Genomic DNA, 25931 nt, shown 5'->3' with positions numbered 1-25931 from the left:
ACTGTGCTCTTGTGTTGTCGAACAGCAATCTGTCTTTTCGGACGTGTTGGAGACCTAGTATTATGTAGTGCTGCTCTTGTTCGGCCCAAGTACTCAGTGGAGACGCAGTTTAGGTTACTTATCTTCCCGTATGGCAAGCTACACTATGTGGTTTCTATCTCAAAGGAAAAATATGATGGAAAGCGGATGTTTGACGCCTAGAGAGGTAACCTGTCGTCGAGGATGGGTTCGTCCTAGGTAGTGACTAACAGAGAGCGCTGTTGTGAACGCTTGTGTGTTGCCGCCACAAAACTTGTTTGGTCTCACCGTTGAAATTTCACTCGGGCAAACGGGTGGTATATGGTCATATTAACCGATAACACTGCGTGCTGATCGTGACGTCCGTGCACGCGCGCAGTGAGCTCGTGGATAACGCGGCGAACAGTCTGATGATACACGTGAAGGGTCTGATAGACGGACAACTGACAGGGCTTAATAGCTCAGGTATTGTCACATATGCAAGTCCAATTTGACAGTCATTTGTACAATCCCTGCCATAAAGTAGTATGGATGTACGTATATGTACTGTATGTTCTTCTGTCGACGAAACGTTGCCACTCAAGTTTGTTTCAATCGGTTGCGGATCGAGTTTAAGATCAAAGTCTTTCAGAATCTTAAAAATGATGTGCGGTTTGCGGTATCAAGTGATTCTAGAAATAGCCAAAAAAACTGTTATCTCGAAATAGGAAAAATTGTCCTTTTCTCATCAAAGTCTACTGTGTCCGACGGAGTTTGTTAGGCCATCAGTGTAATGTGAATTGCTTCCATTTCCACTGCCTGTGAGTATTCGGGTCGGTCGGTCGGCCAAGTTCTCAAAAAGAATCGACCTGTCGCAATACGTATAAAGGGGTTATTGGTGCGAGACAGCTGGATAAACACTACACTGCAACCTTTCGGGACTTGTGGGTTTTCATCGAACAGCATGACTGGTACTTTTTGGCATCCAGTACAGCACATTCTTTATCACCTTTGGAAAACTTGCCAAGTGGTATACATTCTCGAACAGCTTTATAGGGCATCAAATTAGTGGTTAGTTGGGAAATGCATTACTCTACGGAAACTCGGATGGCCCAATGTATAAGCCTCACGTCCTGACTGACACGACTGTCATTGGTGTCCAGTATTAGGTCATCTCCATTAGACCAGCTAACAGTTTTCTCATATAAGAAAAAATAGCCTAGCCACTGACGGCTAGGGTTTTAGGAACCTATCAAATAGAATAGTTGATGTCCTCGACCACTTACACCGAATGTGTTGCTGCCGTGTGTTATGCTCTGTTAGCTTCTGCATAATTATTCCATTTCCCCGTTCTTTCTCCGCTAGTCTCGGCTTCCTTGCGGTATCGAGAACATCCGCCCACACCTGATGCATGTAGACAATGTACCGTTGCAGGTCTCCCTCTTTACTGACTGCACCCCAGACAGTAAGTACATGTTATTATACCTTTCGCACTGAGTTCTGTCTGAATACTCTAGTGTTGAGAGAACACTCCCATGAGCCATCTTAGCGTTTAACTACCTTTCTGCTACATAGAATTCCCGTCGACGTACGCGATGACCTCAAACTTGATGGTTTTAACTAGGCTGCATGGTGAATAGATTCTTGGGTGCGTTTACCGCATTTTATTGCTTTTTTATGACGGGAATGAGGGTTTCCACAGTGACTGCCCCCGACTCATCAGCTTTGTGCGTCTAACTGGGCAATGTAGCTGATTTCGCCGAGAAAAACTTCGCTCTAAAGCATGCCTCATTCTAGGAACTCCCCAGCAAGTATTCCCGAACGAATTTGGCCTGATTTTTTTATTTCTGGTAGTCTCACTCCTACCTCCGTTAAGATTATCTGATTTGATAACCCTAGTAATATTTTCCACATCGAAAAAGACCGCAGTATCCAGAAGAAAAACGGAGCTCAAGGTCCGAATGGTCGTTTCGAACGACGTAAGTTTAGGGCGCTTGTGAACGCAACGACGACTTCAAAACTCCCCAGAACCTGCTTAAACCAGCTAACCACAATCAGAGTTGAAAAGTGGTATCCCTTCACTATTGTTCGATCCGCAAAGAACAATATCCAGACAGAATCCCTCTTTCCTGATGCCACTCATCTGGCTTCTCGATTATGACAATGATGATGATGAGTTGCGTCATTATTGGTTATCGTAGATTATTTATGTGCTACTAGCTGATTTCTAACGATACCTTGGTTGCTCTAATCGGTTACGTGTCATGTCCTTTAGAGTTCCCAAGGGAAATTGCCTTGATCAATTAGTTACGAAGATCATACAGCATCCGACCCTTTGTTCCGCGTTTCAGTCATGGCCTGTGTCCAGTGAGCGTCTGGAACGAAGAACAACATTTCTGGTAGACAGTGTTCAGGCCCGCTTAACCCAACAATCCTAGCTTGATAAGCTTTATGTGCTGCTCTAATGATTCTGCGTAGTTTGCAACCACTGCCTTGCTACCATACCGCGGACACGCGATAATCAGCTAGACCCTATTGTCACGAGATCGCCAGCGATCAAATGTTCGAAGTAAACTTTCAGGTCAACTTCGATTTTGGATACACCTGTTTTCTGTCATTGTACGGCCAGTCGAATTAGACTACAGATTCTGGATAGTTGCAAGACATCGTCAATGCGACCTCGGGATTACTCATATCTAAGACAGAAGCTGACGATAACGCTATTCAGGCCACCGAGAAGCAACAACTTGGACTATTGTCTGAACTAATGTATATTCAATTTGAGTTCACTGTATTTATATTGAGGAAAAGTCAGTCGAAGGCCACCTAATATTCTGTCCAACAATTATTTTTGAGGGCAGTTTTCGCGCAGTCTCATGATCTGGTTTACTGATGTTGGATTATGTAAATTACTATCAGAATGGGCCCACTTTTGCAGTAAAGGCCAAATGTCCCGTTCTCTTAACGAGGGAACCGGTGTTTTTGTTCGAGATACCAGTGACTATGTTTTCGGAAGCTCGCTGAATGAGTTGGTGCAAAACTATTCACTTGCCCCCAACCATTTCTGATGAAGAGACCTCGGTTATGCCTAAATATTTCTTCATCTTTTCCTCTCATCTAACACTTTGCTCGCGTTATTCCATAACCCCTAAAGCTACTTATCAAATGATAACCATACTGCAAGAGTACGGCGAGATTGTTTGCACTGTTGGGAGCTGCTTATCCATCGATAATATCCAGCCTTTGGCTCGCGGAGACGTTGCAATTCTCATGCTCCCCATACTACCGCAGCCTTGTACTATCTTTAAAGGCAACCCGTCAGACGAGCCGCCGCCTGTCTCATCGGTAAGTTAGTTATGGTTTTGTCACCCCGGGTCTGCGCATGTTGATTATCGAGGTCGTTAAATGTTGCCGTTCTATTTTGACCTCGAAAGATATCTTTCAATTGTCTCTAGGGAAAAGACAGGACAATCACTTTCAAATAGCACCTTAGCACCAGAGAAAACTTTCACCACGAACACGACTTTAGTGACCGAATTTGGCTGCATGTCCCAACAACACTATACATACGTCAGCTATTCAGTCGCACTAAGACAAAACAGTATTTTTGTGGCAGAACAGAACCATAGACAATGCTTTCTGGGTTGTGACATCGATTGCGTCCTTCGGCGCAACAGGTCAGTGTCCTTCTAGAAACGAGTTTTTCAGCATGCTGTATGCCTTGTATGAAAACAAAACAACAGACGTGGCATCGCACGGCTTATGAGGTTGGTGAAGACTGTTTGACAGCCCCCCGCCACTTTCACACTTTGAATAGACATACTTGAACACCAAATTAGACATATGTGAAGTTTAACACTGACATCTGGCGATCGAAATGGTCCTAATGAATCTTGCGTTTATGCTTTTTTTCTACCGGATGTGTCGTTCAAAATTCGCCCCATGGTCCAGCTGGGCTCGTGTCCAGGATGTCGCATATATGGTCGGTAAGCACTGTCCGAGATTCCATTATCGGTTCCGCCCATTTGGGGGCCTATAGGGCAGTCCATGAGCAGCATACTCCATTGACGTGGACATGTTTACTCCGCTTGCAAACTATTGTTAAACCATTGTTAACTTCTCTCTGTGTGACTTAGGTGAAATTAAAAGGAACTCCTTGTTTTTCCTCGATTGGTAGCGCAAAACTAACAACTCAGTAAGGCATGCTGCTTGTAGGTTTAGGGGATCAGAAAACTCATACTGGGAAAGCTGATGTACTTAGAGCATATCATAGCGACTAGAGAGTAATATAAAGCAGTCTGATCATGTACTCGGACATGCATTTTGTTCAGAATCCTGGTCGACGACAGTAAGCTTTGGTACATGTACCGTTAGTGAAACGATTTGTTGGAGAACGGAGAGCCGTTGTGACTAGGCGGAGTCAATAAAATTCTCTTGAGAGGCAATTTTTTTTGTGCATGCTCACATTCACAAGCCAACTGTGGTCGAAAGTGGCGCACTTGTTCTTCAGTTATGAAACAAGCTCCATCTCCCCAATAAATCGGAACTGATGGAAATTTTACTGTTTTGAAGATACTTTCCTCTCCAGAGCTTTTCAGTCCCAGCATATTTTTATTCCTTGTTCTCCCCAACATTATTGTACTGTGGAATGTCCAGGTACTACGCTGTTTTGTTTTCTTACACCGGATTTTACAGCTATCTCTGCGCCGCATCGATCGCAATCTTACTGCTAGTTTTCTTTTATTTTCCCCTCCAATTATTCCGTTCGTAGCCGCTTTGCTTGGAACCATCATTCCGACGTCGACCGCGGAAATGGTACAAACGATTTTCTCACCGATCTCATCCCGTTGACCCTGAAACAATTGCCTTGGAAACCCAAGAATCGCAATTACGCGAATGCATCACGCCGATCGACTCCGTAGAACTGAGTTCCCGCATCGTGAGCTTGCTCTTCCCCTGGGTTCTAGACATGCAAACACATGGTTTTCGAATCTATCCTTTGGTTCACGAGGTCAGTTCCTTATCTTGTCTAGCTTTCCTTCTCTTGTTAGTTGGCCATTTTGAAAAGGGCCATGATGACAAGTCGAACTAAACACCATACTAGTATGATCGGAGTAAGCAGTTTCATGGAGTTATGCACACCTTCCGTTAGGATTTCATCAAACAGATAATCAATAAAGGCAACCTTCGTACATACTTTGTTTGTCGGCCCTCCATTCACCCAACCACATTTTCGGGTACAGTTTCTCACTCTTTAGCTTGTTTGTTGGGAGCTCAAATCTTTCCAAAGGTCAGTATCTTGTAGACTAGCTCCCATTAAACTTGAATCAGATCATCGCGTATCTCGTAAAATTGTTTCTGGCGCACACTGAAGTTAATTTGGTTCAGTGTTTCTCTTGTCGTACAGACCAGTTTTTTTGGCTTCCGACGCCCGTTACCTGCTTAATTACCCCACTCCCCTCGTGGAGCATGTCAGGTGAATACTCTCCAGAACTCATCCATCATGAGACATCAAGCGGTAATGCTAGGCCTACACGAATTCACTAATTTCTCACAATAAGTCGGTCTTTCCTGGTGAGAGTGTTAGTTAGGTCTACAACAGGCCTGCAAAAAATCCTTCATAGTTCAGGCCGCTATTTTGCATTCATCCACTGGTATGCCCTGAATGTCTCCTAAAATGTCCGTTGGCAAAACCATGTGAGCGTCTCATGTTCGCTTTCTTCACACCGTAACAATAATAATAAACAACACGGTTTCTGTCGACACCTCGATATCCTTTCCGCTTTCCCTGTTTTTTTTTACAACCTTAGCGGACTTCCCTCCATTTCTACCTCCTTTAGGTTCGCGCGAGTGTCAATAACCTGTATCTCTTGCTCACATTCTCCGTGTTAGCTCCATTGTCAGCTGCATTGCTTCAGTGGCTCTTGCTTCTAGTCGGACTTCCATCTCTGCCTCTCATCACCCCGTCATCCTTCGTCGCACATTCCAGCTACTCTGCATCTACTCCCGATCGGATCACAGTGTTATGGCTTCCCTCTCAGCGAATTCGAATGCATCTCCTTCCGATTTCAGACAGGGAATTACAACACCACTCATTGGTGAACGTAGAAAAAGCTGTTCGCCTCAATCACGAGTTGGCTCAATCTGGATACACCGCGGGGCAGTTGCTTTGGCTTATTTTGTTCGTCGTACCAGCACTCAGCTTGTCCTTACTTGATCGCCAAATTGAACGAACTCGTCCACTTCGAGAACCACCAACTAAGCGCGGCAAACCAGTCAATCTAAAGGTTGATAGCTTGATTTTTTATTTTCAACCTAGGATCTTACTACTATTGCTGTTGCGGCCAACACAACAAATCAGTTCTCACTGTTGGGTGGAACGTGTTCGGATCTGATACCATACTCGATGTGACGGTGTATTTCTAATGAGATTATTCAGACTTAGAATAGTCCAATTGTTTCATCAACTTCAGTTGATGATCCAGTTTTATCCGACCGAGACGGCGGGATTCTTCTTTGTGATTAAAGGCGCTAAATCATACACAGAAATCAACTCCGTTATCTTCTGAAAACCGTCAGCCATATGACTTGATTTTATTAAACATATGTACATTAGACCCTCTTCTACAACAAACTCTTTCGACTCTTTGTTGTGGAAATCTGTTTGCACCATATATACTGCTGAACAATACAGTAAAGCATCAAAATGATGAGCACCTGAGTAAAATGATCAGACTCGACCTTGTACGGCGCTTCTTTATGAAAAGACCTTTTATTTCCCTATCACTCACTCGGTAGGTCACGGAGAAAGGGAGAAGCCATAGTCCGAGAACGCCTTTTAGGATAAACTGCAGATGAAGCATACAGAAGCACATAGGCACATTCATAAAGACATGAAAAACGGATAATCATGTGTCTAGCATGGAGTCAGTCTGGATTGGACTGAATAACATTAAATTTGACCTATCTTCTATTCAGTGGCCAAAATGGCTTAGAACAGTGTTATGCTATTTCATTTTTTGCTATTGTGAGGACCCGCAAAAAATTACCGTCCTTCCAAAACCTAGCACCAAGAAATGTAACAGCTAAGAAATTCCACGTTGGCCTAAGCACATCACCCAAGCAGTCTAATTCACGGTGTTGGATAAGCCGTATCTCTCTCTTTTGGAATAATGGGGTCGTCGCCTATGAGATCAATCGTCACAGTTTTGCTGTATCTGAGACCTATCAGAACTTAGGTTAACCCGTTAGCTCTTCCAGTACGGCGCTGTTTGATTCCATTATCTGCTTACTGTCCGATTTGGACAAACTTTCATTACCCTTAGGTGGTCGGGTTTGTTCTCGCCCATTCGTCAAACTCGTTATTGATTGTGGGTAATCGGAAAATCGCTCATAGCTTTCCCATGGTAGTGAAAGATTCATAAAGTCCACGATGATTATTAAGCGATTATTAAGCAATCTTACTATAACTTAAACCACTCGTATCCCAAGATCGGTTGTCTGGTGCTTGTATTCAGTGCTTGTGCTTTCAAACGTAGCCTTACTTGGCCCGTGAACTGAAGTGAGCTTTCGACCACACTGGTTTTACAGCATACCTGAACGTCTGTGCGATTCTTGACCACTTCACGTTCACATGTTAGTTCATGTTGCGCGCTCATTTTTTAAGGGTTTTCGCAGCTTTCACAATCGAAACCAGTCCAAGTGACATGTTGTTTTATCAAACCGTTCGTTATTCGAATTTAAGTGGCTGTTCACTACATCCACCCCATGAGTTCCACAAAATGTGCGGTGGGTTGTTTCTTTCATAACTGATCACAACCGCAGTTACAGCCTGTATGATTATTTTTGATTGCCACTCGGTCGCATTTCTTTGTAGCACTTTCACTAGCTACCCTGTTATCCGTTTGGTTGCCTGCTCTGTAGAAGTGCATTCGGACTGTGGTAATCACTGCTCTGCGCTTCCTTCCATCCGTTCTGGTTTGTGCTGTTTGTGAGCTGAATTATTTCTTGTTCGCTCCGAGTTTCGACTCGTGTAACCGAATAACAGTAAGCTCAGACAATTGGACTCAACCAAGCGAAACAGATGTTCCACTTTCAAACTTGTCCCTTGCCAGGTGAGTTCATTTGGCTTTACCCTAGGTTTTGATTTGAGCCTGGGAGCCCGTTACACTAATTGCATGTTGAATGTCTTTATCAACAGTAGTGCTGAATGTTTTTTTGTCCATTCGGGCCAAACTGAGATGTTTTTTTTTGGTGTGTTCACTGTCTTTGCTACCCTGTTATCCGTTTGGTTGCCTGCTCTGTAGAAGTGCATTCGGACTGTGGTAATCACTGCTCTGCGCTTCCTTCCATCCGTTCTGGTTTGTGCTGTTTGTGAGCTGAATTATTTCTTGTTCGCTCCGAGTTTCGACTCGTGTAACCGAATAACAGTAAGCTCAGACAATTGGACTCAACCAAGCGAAACAGATGTTCCACTTTCAAACTTGTCCCTTGCCAGGTGAGTTCATTTGGCTTTACCCTAGGTTTTGATTTGAGCCTGGGAGCCCGTTACACTAATTGCATGTTGAATGTCTTTATCAACAGTAGTGCTGAATGTTTTTTTGTCCATTTGGGCCAAACTGAGATGTTTTTTTTCGGTGTGTTACACTGTATTTCCACACTAGCCGGGCGAACGTAACAGAAAACATGCCTAATGTTGTTCTGTTCAAGCCAATGTCTTCTCATTCGTTCGTGCACTCTACATTTATGAAACCGCTAGCCTTGTCCAAACTACCAAAGATATTCAAGTAGCTTAACCTTAGCTAATCAATTTTCGCTTCCCGTTGTTCAACTTATGTTCTTCACTTTACTGAGCAACCTCTTGAGGACATTGCTTGGGATCCACGGTTGTCGCTAAGTCCAACTTCACACTCGGACCAATTCATATGACAGATATTGGGTGATAAGCTTGTCTAGTGAGATCATATATATTCCATTTGGCCAGTAACCTTAGCAGGGAAAACGCCAATGCGTAAGCTACAAGTTTGACAACGATTTTGATAGCAGTAAACGACCTAAATAAGGGCCAGCGACAAGGGACGATAATAAACCATTGGGAAAGAAAAAGGAATTCTAGAGTGTGATTCGTTGTGTGCCCGGTTCTACGCTTACGCTTATATATGAGGCACGACGTGACGTTGAGTTCCTCCTTCTTTTATCACTTGTTAGTTTTCTTCGTCCAGTCACTCGACTTAAAAACTCACCCCCATGGTTTCGAAGGAAATCGTATTCATCGTTAATAGAAAGGTGTTTCCCCTCATATAAAAACTCCACATATGTTAGACGAAACCGTTATCTTTTAGGCAATCATAGACACTTCAGTTGGCTCAAACTTCTCATGGTCCAGGCGTGCACATTTCATAAGTTTCTCATATTAGTTGTGAGGAAACTCGTGCACCGTTGATGTGTATATCATCTTGATAACCACGTGAAAATATCAACATTGTTCTCGTAAGTGTATATCAGATTCAAGCCTTGGTAAGAGTGTGTTTGAATTTTCCTGTTTTTTAGCTCCCAAATATAATCAGATTTATTCTCCATTTTATCGTACTTCTGGGCTACCAAACGCTTCTCACTCGTCACGTTACTGTTAAAGTTATTTGTCGCATTCGTATGAGATGTACGCAGTGCTCTGACTCCTAATCGCTCATTCACTCATCCCCGGCTGTTGGTATAAGTGCACCTCTACTGTATTGTTTATCCTCCTTAACTCACCAGTGATTAGCATACAATTATTCCCCCCTCTCATTTCTGTCACTCTAGTGTTCCACAATGTGTTATTCAGCTCTCTGTGCTCACTGCCTTGGTGAAAGACGTAGTCTTCTTCCAGCTTATCCTCTGTTTGGGTGAGTGCCTATGTTGTACCAACTAGACTGTTCATGTGTGCTTGTGCATTATGCAAGCTGCATCGCTAAGCAGGTTGCGATCATATGAATTTTATGCTTTTTGTCTCCTCGAGTAACACTCGTTCTTCTGGTATCCGCAGCATTCATAAGATCAACCAACTGCAATCGGTGCGCTTTTCTTCAACGCATTGCACAAAGGACACTCAACACTGATATGCATAAGAATCTTACCAACATGTTCATAAAGTGCTTATATCGGATAAGTTAATTTTCTAGATCTCTTCGCTGCAATCTTATCAACCCAAGCAATGCACACCTTCAAATTACTGTCCTTCAAATACAGAAGTGGTTCCTCTGTTGGTGTCGATCGATCACTCCAACCCAAATTACTGTAGTCCTTCGTGCGTGCAGTCTCAAACGACTAGTATGCGTGTACGGCAACCTGAGTTGTAACGATAGATTGAAGCAAGAAATGTGTCAGCTGCGGTATACCATAGTAGCTGTAATTTGAACTGATGTATTCATCGGGATGACCACGTCAGAACAGGCCTCTGATAAACGTGGTTAAACAAAATACACTGCCAGGAATGCGTTTACAGTTTGTTCGAATATACAACCTATATTTACATATCAGTGGTTGAACGACACCTTTCTGGTGAAGTCTTATTGGGATAAACCCATCTTCTGAGGTTATCCGCGCGTTCTGTTAGACAGTTGACTACGTTTTTAGAGGGATTACTGCTAAAACACTAAGTATCCTGCCATAGTATGTGCGCGTTCAAGGTTCTTGTTTTATATAGTACGCGGGGGGGGGACGCGAAAACCTACGTTTTTAGAGGGATTACTGCTAAAACACTAAGTATCCTGCCATAGTATGTGCGCGTTCAAGGTTCTTGTTTTATATAGTACGGGGGGGGGGGGGGACGCGAAAACGAAACCCGAAGGACAGATACATTTAGTGTAAAACATATCTAGGAAAGGTTTGTGGTTTAAGCCATGCTTAATTCAGCTGGGTCAGTTGCGGCAGAAAGCTCAATAAAAATGTTGTGATGCAGCAGAAAAACACAACCAACCGTTGGACTGCCTTGGATGGGTGGGGGCTTGAATTTTTGTACTCGCTCAAGGACAACAGACAGCCGTTGATGGAGGTCGACTGTGTTGAGGGAAGCAACGATCAGGTAAGGTAAAGGGGTATGCACAATAGTGCCTTGAGACGCAAGATGAAGAAAGGGCGCCAAGTTTGATTGGACGCTAGGATGCAGAAGGAACGCTATTAAAAGCATGCAACTGCTGACTGTATATCTTGGTTGGCCGGTACACCATTCGTCCCGGGCGTCTTTGTAGACAACAGTATAGCTGAGATGAGAAACATTTGACCAAATACTGCTTCTAAGAAAAAAGAGCGCTTTTAGTGCTTGAGAATTATTTACAATGGGACTCCCTTCGACAAGCAATAACCTATCAAGAATTACCTTCCGGCCGTCATACATAGTGCGAATTCACTGACGATATCCGACTGAAAATCTTTAAGGATCACATGGCAGCCAGATAAAACTAGACAACCATCAGTTACCGTTAAAGTGTACTTCCTCTTTTAAAACTACTGAGGAGACTATTAACATGGTCATCATTATTACTGCACCCTATACAGGTTTTGAGCAAACTGCTAACTGTTAGATCAACAGATAGACTTGACTTCCTGCAAATTTTATTTACAGTATAATAATGGATCCATCGCAAGATGGATAGCACTGATTATTTAAGACGGACTCACAAAGAATGACACAAGTATCCGGTTTTATTATTGTTTATAGGCCGATCGATGTTCCGTCAGTTTACGAACTACCAGCCCCCCTTTTGTTTGAGAAACTGAAGTTGACTTGATGTTTCACCTGAATGGAAAGTTGGACATAGCTCCAAACACATCATTCGATAAGCCTCATCCGTCATTTAGCCATAAAATATGAAGCACGTTCTGTTTTCTGACACCCGCTTGGCTTGATTGCCTGTCCGCAAATAATCCGAAATTCTACAGGTGTAACGGTGTAACGGCGGATACTACTGATGAGGCCTGCGAGTAGCACGTGGTTTTCTCGTAAAGCCACTTCCTGTCTTTGAAAAGTGGCATTTATTGCGGAATTCGTGGAATTGCCTGGTAACATTCGTTTACATTTGAGTGGTAGTCAGTGAGTACCCAGGAAAGTTCAGGAAGACGCGTTCTAAAAGACAGATACTCAGTTTTTATAAACAAGATGCATATGAGAGTTTTGCTTCTCTGTCCAATAGTCTGTTAATGTTCAGTTGGTGTTTTCTAATAAATAACTCCGCAATAAAAGCCTTCTTCCTTTCACCGGTCAACATTGCATCAGCCTCTCGTCTTATTTGAGATATGATGGCAATACTCTCTTCAGCGAGTTAGATAGGGTTGTCACGTCCTCCGTCCATCAGTTTTACTTCCGTGAGATGTACTGTGGAGAAAGCTGTTTATGACGTTTTTCATAGGATATCTGACGCATGTCTACAAACTTCCAAACTGTTCATGCAATAAGCGCGCGTGGCCAACCACTGAAAACATAAATCCAAGCGTTTTTTACCTGACTAGGTCCAAGCCGTTATGAGTCACTTCTGTTTCCGTGTGGCTTCTGTCCGCCCACCCACTTACTGCTGTATGTTGTAATTTCCTCATTCGGAGTCTGCTGTTGATTTCGCATCACGAGGGGACGCAAACAGGAAGCTGTTAGGTGCTTTAAGCTTGTGGAGCACAGTCACGTGTAGTTGCGTAACTATCAACCACCGAAATACTTAGTCGAAAAGATATTGCTTCGCCCTGTTCAAACGGATTTCCAGCAATGCACCGGGAGTTCGGCACGCATGAAGTATTATCTCTTCAAACCGGATTCTGTTTCTAAACAGCAGCCACATGACTGCGTTAAGCTGCGCATGGTTTGACTTGAATATAGATGGTCAACAAAGGAAGAAACTACTTCACTTTTGTTCGTGACGGTGACAGGTTAAAATATCTTGAACGAGAGATTCAGCTGAGCTCCAGGTTGGCCTCTCGTCAAAACCAAACGGGTATGTTAATGAGTGTATTTCGCTACAATCTTTTAACCTACTCGTTCCTAGTTTATGAAAGTAACGACACAATAGAATGCATTTTGTCTCGCTTGTTATCAGACGTGAATTCTTTTCTGGAAAATAGTTACATACAACCCTCCCACCCATAATAGGTAATACTATCAAGATGGAAGCATTTTTGATGCTTTTAGGATCACTGTAATTGGTGCATCTCTGGTCGCATGCATGCCAGTGTCATTCTTTGGCCCAGCTCCGCAAACCAACAACCATCCATTTGACCTGCGCTCCAAAATTCTGTTTAGTATCACAGTTTTGTTTCTCCATCATCTTCCCGCGAGATGCAAAATAAACTGGATTCCACAAAACTTTCACCCTGAACCAAACGTCAGTTCCAGGTAACCTAATTCTTAATATCCTGTTGTTACCTTCTGAAGTGTAGTTGTGGATTTTCGTCCCATGAGTAAGATGTGAGCCATTTGGGGTCCACATTTTGTCGGATGACGTCTCACCGTTGCTTTGTTTTGCGTACCAAGCAGAGCTGGATGTCGAGCATCGCCCTTCCCGAATGACGTCATTGAGTCGCTAAAACTAGAGAGATCTCCAGTTGTTGAGTTCTGATCAATTACCAATCTCCTGTGTGTGCAGACAGCATGCATCAGGCTACCCCAATTACGATGAGTCTCTTTTGTGGGCTTGGGTCTCCAGTGTTTCTAGGTATTTAACCATCGATCCATCGGAACTGTAGCTAGTTTACGCCGACACCAGTGAATTCACAATGAAACAATTTATTGGGTTATTTGTGATAGCATATCACCAGGTCACTTTCTATCTCATTTTGTTCTTTTCACCACGAAAATTGTAGGGGGTTGAACTAAAGCAGTGTCCTCTGGTGTCGTTTTCATGTTTCAATTAATCCAATGTTTCCCTTTCCGTTTGACCCTCATCTTGTTTTCAGTTGCAACATCTTTCGTCTTCGCCAATTACGGTCAGCATATTTTTAAATTCCGTTGGTCCTCTAATCCGTCTTGGTGTGTGAGCGCCTTCTTAATGTAAGTCCCATCTTCAAATTGGTTGAAGTATGAAGAAACTAGGCAACGTTACTATGCCGATGTTTGTTACTTGACTTCTCTGCCAATATAGGTGAACTTCAGGAACGAATTATTAAGCCCCCTTAGAATAACTTGGTAAGCAACTGTAAGAATTATTACGATGTCATGTGTCTAAACGCATGGCAATGAAGCTTTTTCCAGTTTTACTGTATATTCACTGTACGCAGGTGTGCCAGTTTTGCACTACGTTTTGAAAAATGACCTGATACTAACTTCTCAACGGACTGCTTCGTGCATTGAAGGCCAACTCCTTCCAGACAGTACTTAGGGTGTTTTTCATATCGTCCAGCGATCATCAAGCGAATTGTTGTGTAGTCATCCGTAAACGGAACGAACAAAGAGAGATGCCGCACCCGGTAGCCTTCGTGGAGAAGGCAACAACCCTTCGCAATGACGTTTTTATCAACCATGCAGATCCATTTTCGCCAGCAGATCTCCGAACGAACTCGTGTGGCGTGATCAGACTTCAGCATCCGTACTGTTTCTTCAAAGAAAACTGCAATAAAATGCATCTGGTCTATTCAGAGGAACTGAATTTTCCTGGGGGTCCAAATGGCTACGTGCTAATTACACGGATAAGACTGTTGGGCAACTGAGGTTACGTACTGCCGAAAGACTTGGCGTTTTTTCATCTGGGAGGAGTTTCAATCATTGGTCTATACGGTGTGACAGAGAATCACGCAGCCTTTATTGATCGCGCTTAACCCGTGCAAACAGGAACATGTATGCATGCATGAATATGCGGAATCTGGTAATTCACACTCAACACGCGTGAGTTAGCCGAAACGACGGTTTGTCCGTGTCTGTCGTATTATCCCTAATCAAATCGGCCAGACGCGTGATGCCAAGTTACCAAGCTACTCACGTATCCCCTTTGCCCACTGAATAACTCCTTTGTGATGCCGGTTTGGCTTCTCTTTCCGTAAGTTTGTAGTTCCATCCTTGAAAAAGCACCCGTGGTTGCTGTAATATGTAGCGATAAACCTTGGTTCATTAACGTTTTGTTATTTCATCCTGTTTCAACCCAATAAGGCTCTTTCTATTCGCCTTTGCAGGTATCCTGTAACCCTACCTTTATTACTTACGAAGTTACTGTGGACTAAAATTCTCTATCATTGTAGTACAATAGATCGTTTCTGACTGACTGCATTTTTCAGATGACTAAGGAATTTACAAATGACATGTGAAATATTGGTTAGATATATCAGCTGATCTACGGGGAATTTTCTTTTCGGTGCATATTTTCATACTTTGCGCTCATTACTATTCATCCCTGCGAGAGATCACGATCAAATGGAGCATAGGGTTGTTATGAACGAATTTGCTTCAGGTGAAAATGGTCCGTAGACATGCTCCTTTGTTGATTATAACTTAACTTACAGTGTCAACATTGATGGCAAGCCTGGAACACTGGATAAATATAGCGGCTTCGTGGTAAAGGGATAAGCCTATTAATGCACACGTCATGGTAGCTATAATATAACTCAAGATATATTCACCAACGACAGTTTTTTACAAATTGGTTTACAGTGATGAGTTGCGCCGTGTATAAAATAAATGGAATGCAAAATGTGGAGCATGTTAAAAGGGATCATCATCATCCATCATCGACAGCATGACATCAGTGTTCAACACCGATGCTTCACTGCCGTAAAAGGGAACTTATTGTTTGTGAGAGTTCCTCTGTGAATGTCCGGACAGGGGAACGTGTTTTCTCCGCAGTATAACTGCCACACGTTCCGTCATTGTCCATGCACTTGTGGAATTTGGTTAACGTCCTGCCCCCTGAGCGCGCGTATGTGTGTGATGACTGTGTTGTCTTTATACATGTAGCAAGGTTTGATATGTGTATAATGCATAGAATCGTTCCGACGCGTGCAAGACGGCCTGTTGGTCTAGGTTGCGAGCGGGACAGGGTTTTGTCACGTGATTTGTTCGTTTGTGGGACAAAGGTGTCGCGTGATCTAGTGAGCACGGATGTGTTAGACAAATTAAACGGAGTTAGTTGGAGGAACAACAAGCAAGGAACAACAAGCAACTTATAACAAACCTCCAAAAAGAAACAATATACTGAGTTACTTGAACTCCCAAAAAATATCGGCGTAACATTTCCAAAGATTTTTACCATAAAATCAACAAAGCAACCAACTAATGTTTCTTCTACCGGAAGTTAACAACTAACACCTATGGAATCATTTTGCCTCAAATTGTAACTACTGGAGTTTTCTGCGCCCGCATTCAGCGCTTACGATAGCAGTGAACCCTGTAGCAGCTGTACGTGTTCTTTGGTCCCGTTTATTTTTCAAGATGCCACATTACAGATGGGTCGTGAATAGTTACTGACCTAATGTGCAATCCACACATTTCATTTTTATAAACATTGTACAAAACTTGCTCATGTATTCCATTTCACTGGGTTCAAAGCCATCTTTTTGTTGCCCTATTATGTATATCGGCAATTTTTTCATAAAACTTGTGTCCACGCATATATTGAACGCCCGTGATTGTTATGAAATGTGATTTCTCCATCGTGCCACCAAATCTCGAATGCAACCGAATTGGTTTGGCTCTTTCGAAGTCGCACTGGAGAGAAGTACCTTATAACAAGGGAGACTGCGTTGACCACTGGAAACTCCAGAAATAGTGAATTAACCTGCGTTGTTGGATCTTATCCCTCAACCGCATATCCTTCAATCGGTAGTCCAGCGCCATTGTGTAAGTTTCTCTCAGGAAGCTCAGATTCCTAAAAGTAACCCCAGAACGCCCGGAACCTACTGAGATCCTAAAACCATACCAAAATCTCAGTAGGAAAGCCGGCAAGCATCCAGGTCAGTTAATCATTCAATCAATTCAGCAAAAACTTATGAGTGTTTATGCACGCCGCAGATGCACGATCGAATGTGATCAGCGTTCAGGCATTTCATAGAGGTACCATCGATGTTGATGGGTGTTCACTATCAGACAGCCTGGAACAATGTCAGAAAATTCCCTCTAAATAACGTAGGGCCGTTGCAATTTTTGCTCCCGCACGCACGCACTCACACGCTCGTTCGGAATATAGCTGTTGCGTCCCCTTCTGTGAGTCTTTTTTCCGGCACTAGGCACTGGGGCGAGTCAGCAGCAGATACCACCGATTGGCGAATCAGAAGATATAACAGTTTCCAAGGCTAAATTAGCAGCCAAGTTAAACCTAGTCAAAAGTATTTTCATAGAGGAAACTACTCACAGAGTTGCTGAGAACGCTTCGACGGCCCACAACCGGTTTCGCCCTTCTTGGGGCTCATCAGGTAGGCGCAGTCCCCGAGTTCCCGTCAACCTTATGTTCTACTTGAACCCAAATTGGACTGTTTTCGAGAAATACACTCATTTGCAAATCAATTCGGTTTTCATGAGAGACCCAACTGAATCTCTACAACTGAATGTGCTGCACACAGGCCGCTTCATGATTCAATTGGCACGCTATTCGAGATATCGCAGTATATTTTCATAAAGGAAACTACTCACAAGGTTGCTGAAAGCTCTTCGACAGCCCACGACCGGTTTCGCCCTTCTTGGGGCGGCCTGTGTGCAGCACATTCAGTTGTAGAATATCATAAACGAGAGTTTCAGTTGAGTCTCTCGTGAAAACCAAATTGATACTAGTCAAAAATAGTCCACTTTTATGGTAGACTAGTGCGTCGGTTATGCTCATCAAATCAAATAAATAAGTAGCCAACTAATAATTCTGGATAGATCGCATACGGGTTTGGGGAGTAAAGTGCCAATTTGAAAAGCCATAAAGTGTTTCTCCCTCAGTCGTTTGGCTTTTATTTCCTTGAGGGGAGAGGAACGAGGAAAGTACACGCCCACAAGGTCGGTGAGGCTACCTCTTTGGTAAGAGTGCACAATAGTGACTGAGTTTACATCACGGTGGTACGACTGTCTTTATGGGTCAAGGCACCAACGCTGCAATGCTTGTATCTTTTTCGTGTGTGTTTTCATCCACGCCGAAGGTTGACCTGTCCCGTCTATACAAGTATCGTACACTTGTAGGTTGGTCAGAGTCAAGCCACATACTCCCATGGACACGACCAAAACGAGCAAAAATGGAGTGAGCTGATTTCAGAAAAAATCAGCGCCCTTATACATCATGTGCCCATTTCGCAGTTTCCGCTTGTATTACTCCCATTACAAAGCTGTCTTTAGGTGGTACTCGTACATTTTTCTAGTAATTCTCGTTGAATTTTATGGTACGATATGGGCTTCCTCAATCCTTTGTACATCCCGACCCCTGTTCTCGTTGATAGCTTGGGATATATGGAGTAGCCGAGAATTTTGTGCCGCTAACTATCCCCTGTTTGACAGTACTGAATTGATTAATGAGTACCGTTAAGCCGACCGTCAGCAAACTAATCCCGATCATAAATGTCGCTCACGACCAAGAAGTTGTGCTGTGTGGCTTTGGTTAGGCTGTTTAGCTGTCTTTCATGTGTATTTGCCATTAATTTAGCTGTCATCGTCGCGCTGTTTTAGCTACCTTACCTGTTATCTCAGCTTCACTTTGAATATGAGTTGAGCGGAGCCCCATCCCAGTTCCTTCTGGTCTGACCTCGAATCCTTAGTGCAGTGTACACTTGGGATAATTGGGAGGGAAAAGGATTAAGTATAGTAGTAGTGAAAGGAAGAAGGCCTTTGCTGCGGAGTTATTTATTCGGAAATGCCAACTGACCGGTTACAGACCATTGAACAAGGAAGAAAAACTCTAATCTGCATCTTAGTTACAAAAACTGGACACAGATCTTCTCCCGAACGAGTCTTCCTGGGGATTCATTGCCTCCAATCATTCGTCGGTCAAATAAAAGCAAATGTTACAAAGTGGCCCCGCGAATTCCGCAACAGAATTCTATTTTCCAATCGACGCAAAGCGAAATTCTACGAACAACACATACTACTCGCGTGCCTCCCGATCAGTAGTATCACCGGTACTGTAGTAGTATAGTTGTGTGCTGTTTAACACTAAGCTTGTGTTTATAGTGTTTCATATTTGTCTTACGTACCATTGGTAACTTAAATCGTGATGTTTGGGGACCCATTTTGCTATTCTAATCCTCCCCCCCCCAAACTATCCGTGAACGAAACTGCGGCAGCTACAACCACAGTACGACGAGTACGCGGTTATTACAGCTGACAATGATGATGATGATGAATTCGTCTAATACTCCCAGCCGACCAGTAGTACTTGATTTCACTGTCTACATATCTTCAAACTCTGCACCACTAACTAAGTTCATATCTTTTTTCCCAATCTAATCTCTGCATTCTTTCTGAAGTGTGTTCATCTGCCGCAATTGTATTGTCATTTCTGTATGTGGTGATTCTCTCTGCCCCCTCCACTTTTGTTCAGCCTCTTGCTGCATTCGATCTACCTAACCCTTCGCATTTGCTTTTGGGCTGATCTGTCATCTATTCGTCCGCGAGACTATTTATCCCTCGGCGTGTTCTTTGCTGGGCTCAGTTGGTGTCCGCTTCTAATGGTGTTGAACGAACTAGTTGCCTGGAAAGAACGGCGGTATGTGCTTCCCACCACCACTTGTCTAGTGTATGATTTTTCATCGGTAACTGATATGCTGCCCTACTCGAATTGATGAAGGCTCAGTATTGATATCAAGCGCATGAGGACCAACCAAAACCTAGCCGATGAAACATAACTGATTCTCTCTTTCATTTTAGAACGCCATTCGAAATGTGTTTGTATTAACACTAGTGCTAGCAGTTTTCTTAATTTTTTTATTTCACATATCAATGTTAACTCAAGTAATTATCTTTGGTTTCACGGAGAGTATCTACTGTGTGGGGATTAGTCGGCTCTAACAAATTCCATGATGCTACCATCCACTAGCGGCGCCGTATCTTTGTTCCTATCGACGGAGCCCCATAGACAGTGTAGGCCCTAGCTACTAACAGTGATCTTCACAGTTGCTTTCAATTGCGCTTCATCCGATAGCGTCATCCTGAACTTGGCCATGGAATCAGTGGCACCTTTCACAATTCACTGTCAAGATTACGCAGAACATGGACGATCCACTGTAAGCCCGTCATTAAATGAATTCATCAAAGCGAAGGATTTTCCGACATCTTGGCATTACACACTACGTATAAGGTTGGTAAAATTCCCTGGAAAAGCCACTACCGGTTTCGAATTTTGGTTCCCATCGTGTGAGTGTAATCTCAGAAACCCCATGAATTTGTGTTCCATTTAAACGCCGGATCGGGTGGAGTACAGTCGTTTTAAATTTACTTTGATGTAAACGGTAGACTCAGCTCACTTCCAGTTCATAATATTCTTCATATTCATGTGATACACAAAAGTCGTCTCGTGTCTCAGTAGGACATGAAGTTGATGGAACTACACCAACTTGTTGAGCCCGAAGAAGGGCAGAGTCGGTCGTTGGCTGTCGAAAGGTTTTTAGCAACCGTGTGAGTAGTTTGTTGTGACAAGACAACATACTTCGATGTCTCGAATATTGTGTCAACAGAAATATGAGGCTAGTCATGTACTTCATATTCGGTTGAAAAAAAATCATAAATGAGAAGTACATTCGAGTCTCGCGTGAACACTGGCCGACGTCGTTTATAGGTCTTTGATCAGTCCGTAGGGGACTTCATGATAGGGTTGGTTTCTAAGCATCCCTGCAGGGCACTATTCAATCACAGAGAGCCATACCAAGCAAGTCAGTTGTATGCATAGAATGGACAATGGCGTGAATGCTGAATCATTCATACAACATACAAATACGGTGACCTAATACGGCCTAATCGAAGCAGAATCATTCCTGAGTACGATCAGATTGGGGCTTCTTTGAAGGAAGTAATTTCGTGCCATCAATACGCTGCGTTCCGCGGGGTCATTAAAACAGTGACTTTACACAATCCTTGAAACGTTAATCATTATGGAGCTGTCATGAACTACTTCCTTAATAACCCACATTTCTGGACAAAGCTTAAACTAATCTAGTTAAAGTTAAGGTTGTGGGATACCTTACTTTTGATTGAGATTTCATCCTTAAAGTGGAGCCAGTCTATGCTGAAAAGCTGAGTAGTACTGTACAACCCTTTCACCTTACTGGGAATTTTCAGCAGCGTGTAGCTCGATAAACTCCATGGAGTTTCGAACCCGCGGTCTTCCGCTTTTAGTTTGAACACTCGTCCTGTAAGTGAAGCCAATCTATGTCGAAAGGCACTGCGACTATTTCATCCTTAGCCGTTTAGCCACGAGCGACTGATCACCACTCTAATCGATTCGTACTGAGGAGAATATCCCATTTCCATTTTCAAACAAAGATGTGGAAAGCCACATACTGCAGCTGGTTCAAGAAATTCTGCTGAAAAAAAAATCCGAAATTGACTCTTTCACTCGCCGTCCTGGTAAAACTAAATCTTTTTCGTGATTTCAAAAGAGTGTCTCGTGCGTATCGAATCGCATCTCAAGGTAGTCATCTCTATATCATGCTGCAGTGTTTTGTGAACAATTTTATAAGATCGCCAACTGTAGGATGTGTATGATTCATACATTACCCTGTAGATTCTTACTCTGGAACCCTATATTCAATTATCAAAAATACCCAGTAAATACTCCTTGGTAAATACTCCATCTGCTCCATTCGACCGAAATCACTATAATGCAACTCCGCAAGCAGAATTTATGTACCCGCATCCTCTGCGTATGCATCGCCACTTCCTACAAGCGGTAAATTCTGGCGGTTTTCACGGGTGATATACTGTGCACGCCAAGTATAAATGAGTTCTGATCAGTAGTCTTGTTTTTTGTCTATATCCAAAGTCACTGTAATGAGAACATAATGCGTCGGAGAACAAACACGAAAGTTGGCGTTGTCAAGACGGACACTCACCCGGGCATACGTAAAAGAGATGAAATCTACATTTTTCCATGCAAAACGTGATAGAGTTCAAACTGTTGATAAGCTTATTCCTAATCCTTGTAAATTTCGTTCTGACTTGTTGTCAGGTCCAAAGCTTTCTGTTGCTCCTATACTATTCGACACTTGGTTACCTGATCATAAATTCCACCTGTCTCTGAGCTCCCGCAGGTATTTCTGCAAAATGTCCGCTTCAAGTGTGGACAGTCCTAAATCCAATTACTGCCCACTGCATCTTGTAAACTTGAATTGCATCAAAATTGATAGGATACCCGACGAGGTCAGCTGCTAGGGTTGTCATTATTTCATCTCCATACACTTTAAGTTAGCGAAATTTGGACAGATTAAGGCACGAAAGCCTAAACAAATACCTATGGGAATGCTTTAGATACCCCATCTTGGCAATCCCGCTAGCGCCGTAGCTTGTCACCTCTTAGATAACTAGTGAGGTGGAATCGCCCTGGTCACACTGAGTTTGTTTCATTCGTCAGTTCCCTTAGCCATGCTATTGTAATTTCGTGGCTTTATTTCTATATGTAAAACAAGCTGTTCAATTTCTGAAGTCATGCTAGTAAAGATTCTACAGCTACGTGACCGGGAGGGGAGTAAAATTTATCGCAGACGTCCCGGTTATGCGTGTGAACTGCATATTTCAGTCAAATGTTTTGACTGGGCGCGTGCTGAACAGTCAGGTACCTACCGTATGCTTCAAGTGAGAGCACCGCTATGTATATTCGTACTTAATCTTCCTTAGACGGCTAAAGCACTGAAGAGGTAGTTTTCTGCCCATTCAGCGGAAGACGCCGATGAACCAACAAAGTTCTCAGCTGAAGTTTCTCTGGACCGTGTTCTTTGGAGTCAAGAGGTTTCTGTTGATCAGCAACGTCGGAAATCTTGGTGTGCCGGATTCTGTAATGCGAGGGTTGAACTCAACAGATGAATATGCCCTCCTACTGTTCACCCGCACAACTGCAGGGAAGCGTGTCATTCACCAGTGTACAAGATGGGAGTATCTACGGTCACACTTAAGTGGCAAAGCCAGATAAGTTCAATTACTCAGTGTATCCTGAACATAACAATGCAAAAGGGAATTAAATAGTAGAGAGTGATCGTGAGGAGGTTACTCTTATGGGTACAAGTGCACATGTTGCATCATTCAGCGTGACAATAGGAGGCTTGAATCATCCGAAATTTTCAGTTCATAATCTGCTGGTCTCCCTTAGTCATGGGTATGACTGGATGTGTTCTCTCAAGCGCCACCGAGCTTCTGGTCCGGATGAACTCCAGGCCATATTGTTAAAAAATGGGGTGAAGTCCTCAGTCAGCGCTTGTTAGATCTGTCTGCTTGCATTTGGGGAAAGGCGTCTGTCCCAGACAACTGGAGAGAGTCGGTGGGAGTGCCCATTTTCAAAAAGGAGGCTCGTAGTCAGTGCGGTGGCCTCGGGAAGATCAGCTTGACCCCGGTCCCAGCGAGACTGCTGGCGTCACTTGTGCATCCTCACCTTATGGTGGCTCATGAACCACTGACTCGAGAGCAGCAAGCGGAATTCCGGCCTGGTAGGGGTTGCGTTGACCAAATCTTCACACTTCGTCAGGTGCTAGAACAACACCATACGTATAAGCTACCCACAGTTCTAGTGTTCCTGGAAATCTAAGGCGCATTGGACTCGGTCAACCGATCTGTACTTCTTGACACGCTTGCCCACTGAAGAATGCTCACGTATTTCGTGAACATAATAAGCCCTTTGTATTATCAGATGGGTGATAGTATACGACGAGCTCTCCAAAACCCTCCGTACATAAAGTGGTGTCTGTCGGGGATGCCCGCTCTCTCCATTCCTGTTTAACTTCGTGATCGATGAAATCATGAGACGAACGCTAGATGGTTTCCAAAACCCTGGTGTTCAAATAGCCTGTGACAACGACCTTGTCGATCTAGGATATGCAGACTACATCGTTCTCGTCTTCAAAGAGGAGAAGCCGCAGGTGTTTTTGGATGAACTCACCAGAGTCATCCTGTCCTTTGGTATGCACTTTGCACCCATAAAGTGTAAAGTCATGCTCGTGGACGTGCAGTCACTGAATGCGCCACTTACAATCCGGGAAGAGATCGTGGAAGTTGTGGAGCGTTTTACGTATCTTGGAAGTTGTATTAGTTCTGACTGCAGTGTGACAGATGAGGTCAATGCACGGCTCTGCAGATCTCGGGTCGCTTTTGCTGATTTGAGACACGACTTCAAAGTGATGAATCTCTGAATCTCAAGGGACGTGTGTATCAGGCTACAGTACGGGCTGTTTTGTTGTATGGATGTGAGAATTGGCCTGTTGGAGCGGCGGAACTGAAACGTCTTCAGCTGTTCGACTATCGTTGTCTCAGAACCATAGCTCGTGTGGGTTGGTGTCGGAGAATCCATAACGTGAGTTTTCGGTTGCGCAACGCGTACTTCCGTTGAATAATGTGTCCAGCACCAAAAGCTTTCAAACCATCGTTTACCAAAGAGGGTACTATTTTTTCCTTGCCCAGTTCAAAGTGGCGGAATCGGAGAGATGGCCAACCCTTGACCTGGCAGAAGGGCGTGAAAGAGATTATGAAACGCTCGGTTGCTGTTGGTGCGACTCGCCTTCTAGGATGGGGACCGTGAGATTCCATTGGTTGAAGACGCCTCAATATATGGCTGCTGATCGATGTCAGTGGCGTTCGTGTTGTCAGTTTCTATCCAGATTGTCTGAATGTGTGTCGGTATGTGGGCATCTCGGAATGCTTGTTTTAAGGTAGCACTAAATCCCTTCTCTGTGCACATTTATTCTTTTCTTCACTATAAGGCTTTCAAATAAATCATAGTTGTACGGCATAGGAGCATCGGTGTTATGTCATGCTGTCGATGATGTCAAGGTATCATACAGGTATCCCGTAGAACGTTCTGGCTTTTCACACATGGAATTTCTTAGATTGGTCACCAGAAACCTTCAACCCATGTTGCTGAAATCTCAATTTGTGATGCTTGACGAATACCATGTTATTTGATTCCAGTTTGTTTTTATACGCACTTTCCTGTGGCCGATTAATAAATCTTCGTTTTTCTCTGTCTTCGTAGGTTACTCATGGCAGAGCATCGCCTGGCTCGTTTGTACTTCGGAACTAAACTGGGCATGTACTCGCCTGTTTGAGAATCCAGATTTTCATTCTAATATAAAGGCTGTTTTGTTCACCTTCACATGTTATCAAACTCCAAACTCTAATCTGTGCCAAATTATTCTGTCCAATAGCTATACATTTGTGGTTCATCCACCTCCCTTTTTCCTGATTTACTTCCGGGATGGGGACCACTTCACTTTCAAGGACCGTCTAGATTATCATCGTCAGACTTCTTAGACGGACTCCAATTTCTGAACACTGCAGCAAAAGACATTGACGTAACTTCGGTTACCATCCGCTGAAGCTGACCTACTTGAGAAAAACGTGGTTCATCACTTTCTAACTCCATTCAATAAACTCTATCGAACTGGCTATATTCCGACATGCAATACAAAATTCAATATAGACTTTTTATGTGTCGCCTAATAATAGATAGAATTAGGGTAGGTTCCACTTGCAACGCTCGTGTCATGCAGAAAATAAGCAAACTAGCACAATAAATGGACCGCAAAGTACTTTGACACCACATACAAAACATGATCGCTGCTCGCTAAAGCATTCAGCCAGTAGTCACCTAAATATATGTAGTGGACACTACGTTAGATACTGCTCGATAAACTGGCGCTCTACATTCGTGTGTTAGGCGAAAGGACAGCCCAACATCTTAGAGTACCCAAGGTGTGTAGGCTGTCATGCATTCGATCACAGTCAAGTCATTGTTTAGCCAGCGGGGTGAGGAGATTAGGGTAACCGAAATTGTTATTTCTTCTCCGCCGTGAAATCCATGCACTTATGTAGGACACCCCAAACA

At 43.4% G+C, this 25931-nt stretch overlaps 2 protein-coding genes across 2 annotated transcripts in view; one reads left to right on the top strand and one right to left on the bottom strand.

Moving 5' to 3' along the window:
- T265_11528 (hypothetical protein) overlaps positions 1 to 24398 on the bottom strand; it is a gene marked incomplete at both ends in the record, with an annotated part of 40081 nt that extends 15683 nt beyond the window's left edge. The window contains one exon of the mRNA XM_009178207.1: positions 23991 to 24398. Within this exon, the coding sequence (XP_009176471.1) occupies positions 23991 to 24398 (408 nt within the window). The remainder of the gene's footprint in view (positions 1 to 23990) is intronic.
- The window catches only part of T265_11527 (hypothetical protein), a gene marked incomplete at both ends in the record, with an annotated part of 53791 nt that extends 28519 nt beyond the window's left edge, over positions 1 to 25272 (top strand). Inside the window, 10 exons of the mRNA XM_009178206.1 lie at positions 1363 to 1462; positions 3152 to 3342; positions 4769 to 5008; positions 5838 to 6284; positions 7921 to 7974; positions 8304 to 8494; positions 9799 to 9881; positions 13915 to 14008; positions 19452 to 19616; positions 25080 to 25272. Of these exons, the coding sequence (XP_009176470.1) occupies positions 1363 to 1462; positions 3152 to 3342; positions 4769 to 5008; positions 5838 to 6284; positions 7921 to 7974; positions 8304 to 8494; positions 9799 to 9881; positions 13915 to 14008; positions 19452 to 19616; positions 25080 to 25152 (1638 nt within the window). The remainder of the gene's footprint in view (positions 1 to 1362; positions 1463 to 3151; positions 3343 to 4768; positions 5009 to 5837; positions 6285 to 7920; positions 7975 to 8303; positions 8495 to 9798; positions 9882 to 13914; positions 14009 to 19451; positions 19617 to 25079) is intronic.
- Between the last annotated feature and the right edge of the window lie 659 nt (positions 25273 to 25931).

Source organism: Opisthorchis viverrini (genome assembly GCF_000715545.1).
Source record: "Opisthorchis viverrini unplaced genomic scaffold opera_v5_521, whole genome shotgun sequence".
NCBI classification, from domain to species: Eukaryota; Metazoa; Platyhelminthes; class Trematoda; order Opisthorchiida; family Opisthorchiidae; genus Opisthorchis; species Opisthorchis viverrini.
The sequence above is the reverse complement of the archived record's forward strand: the minus strand, read 5'-3'. Positions and strand labels throughout refer to the sequence as shown.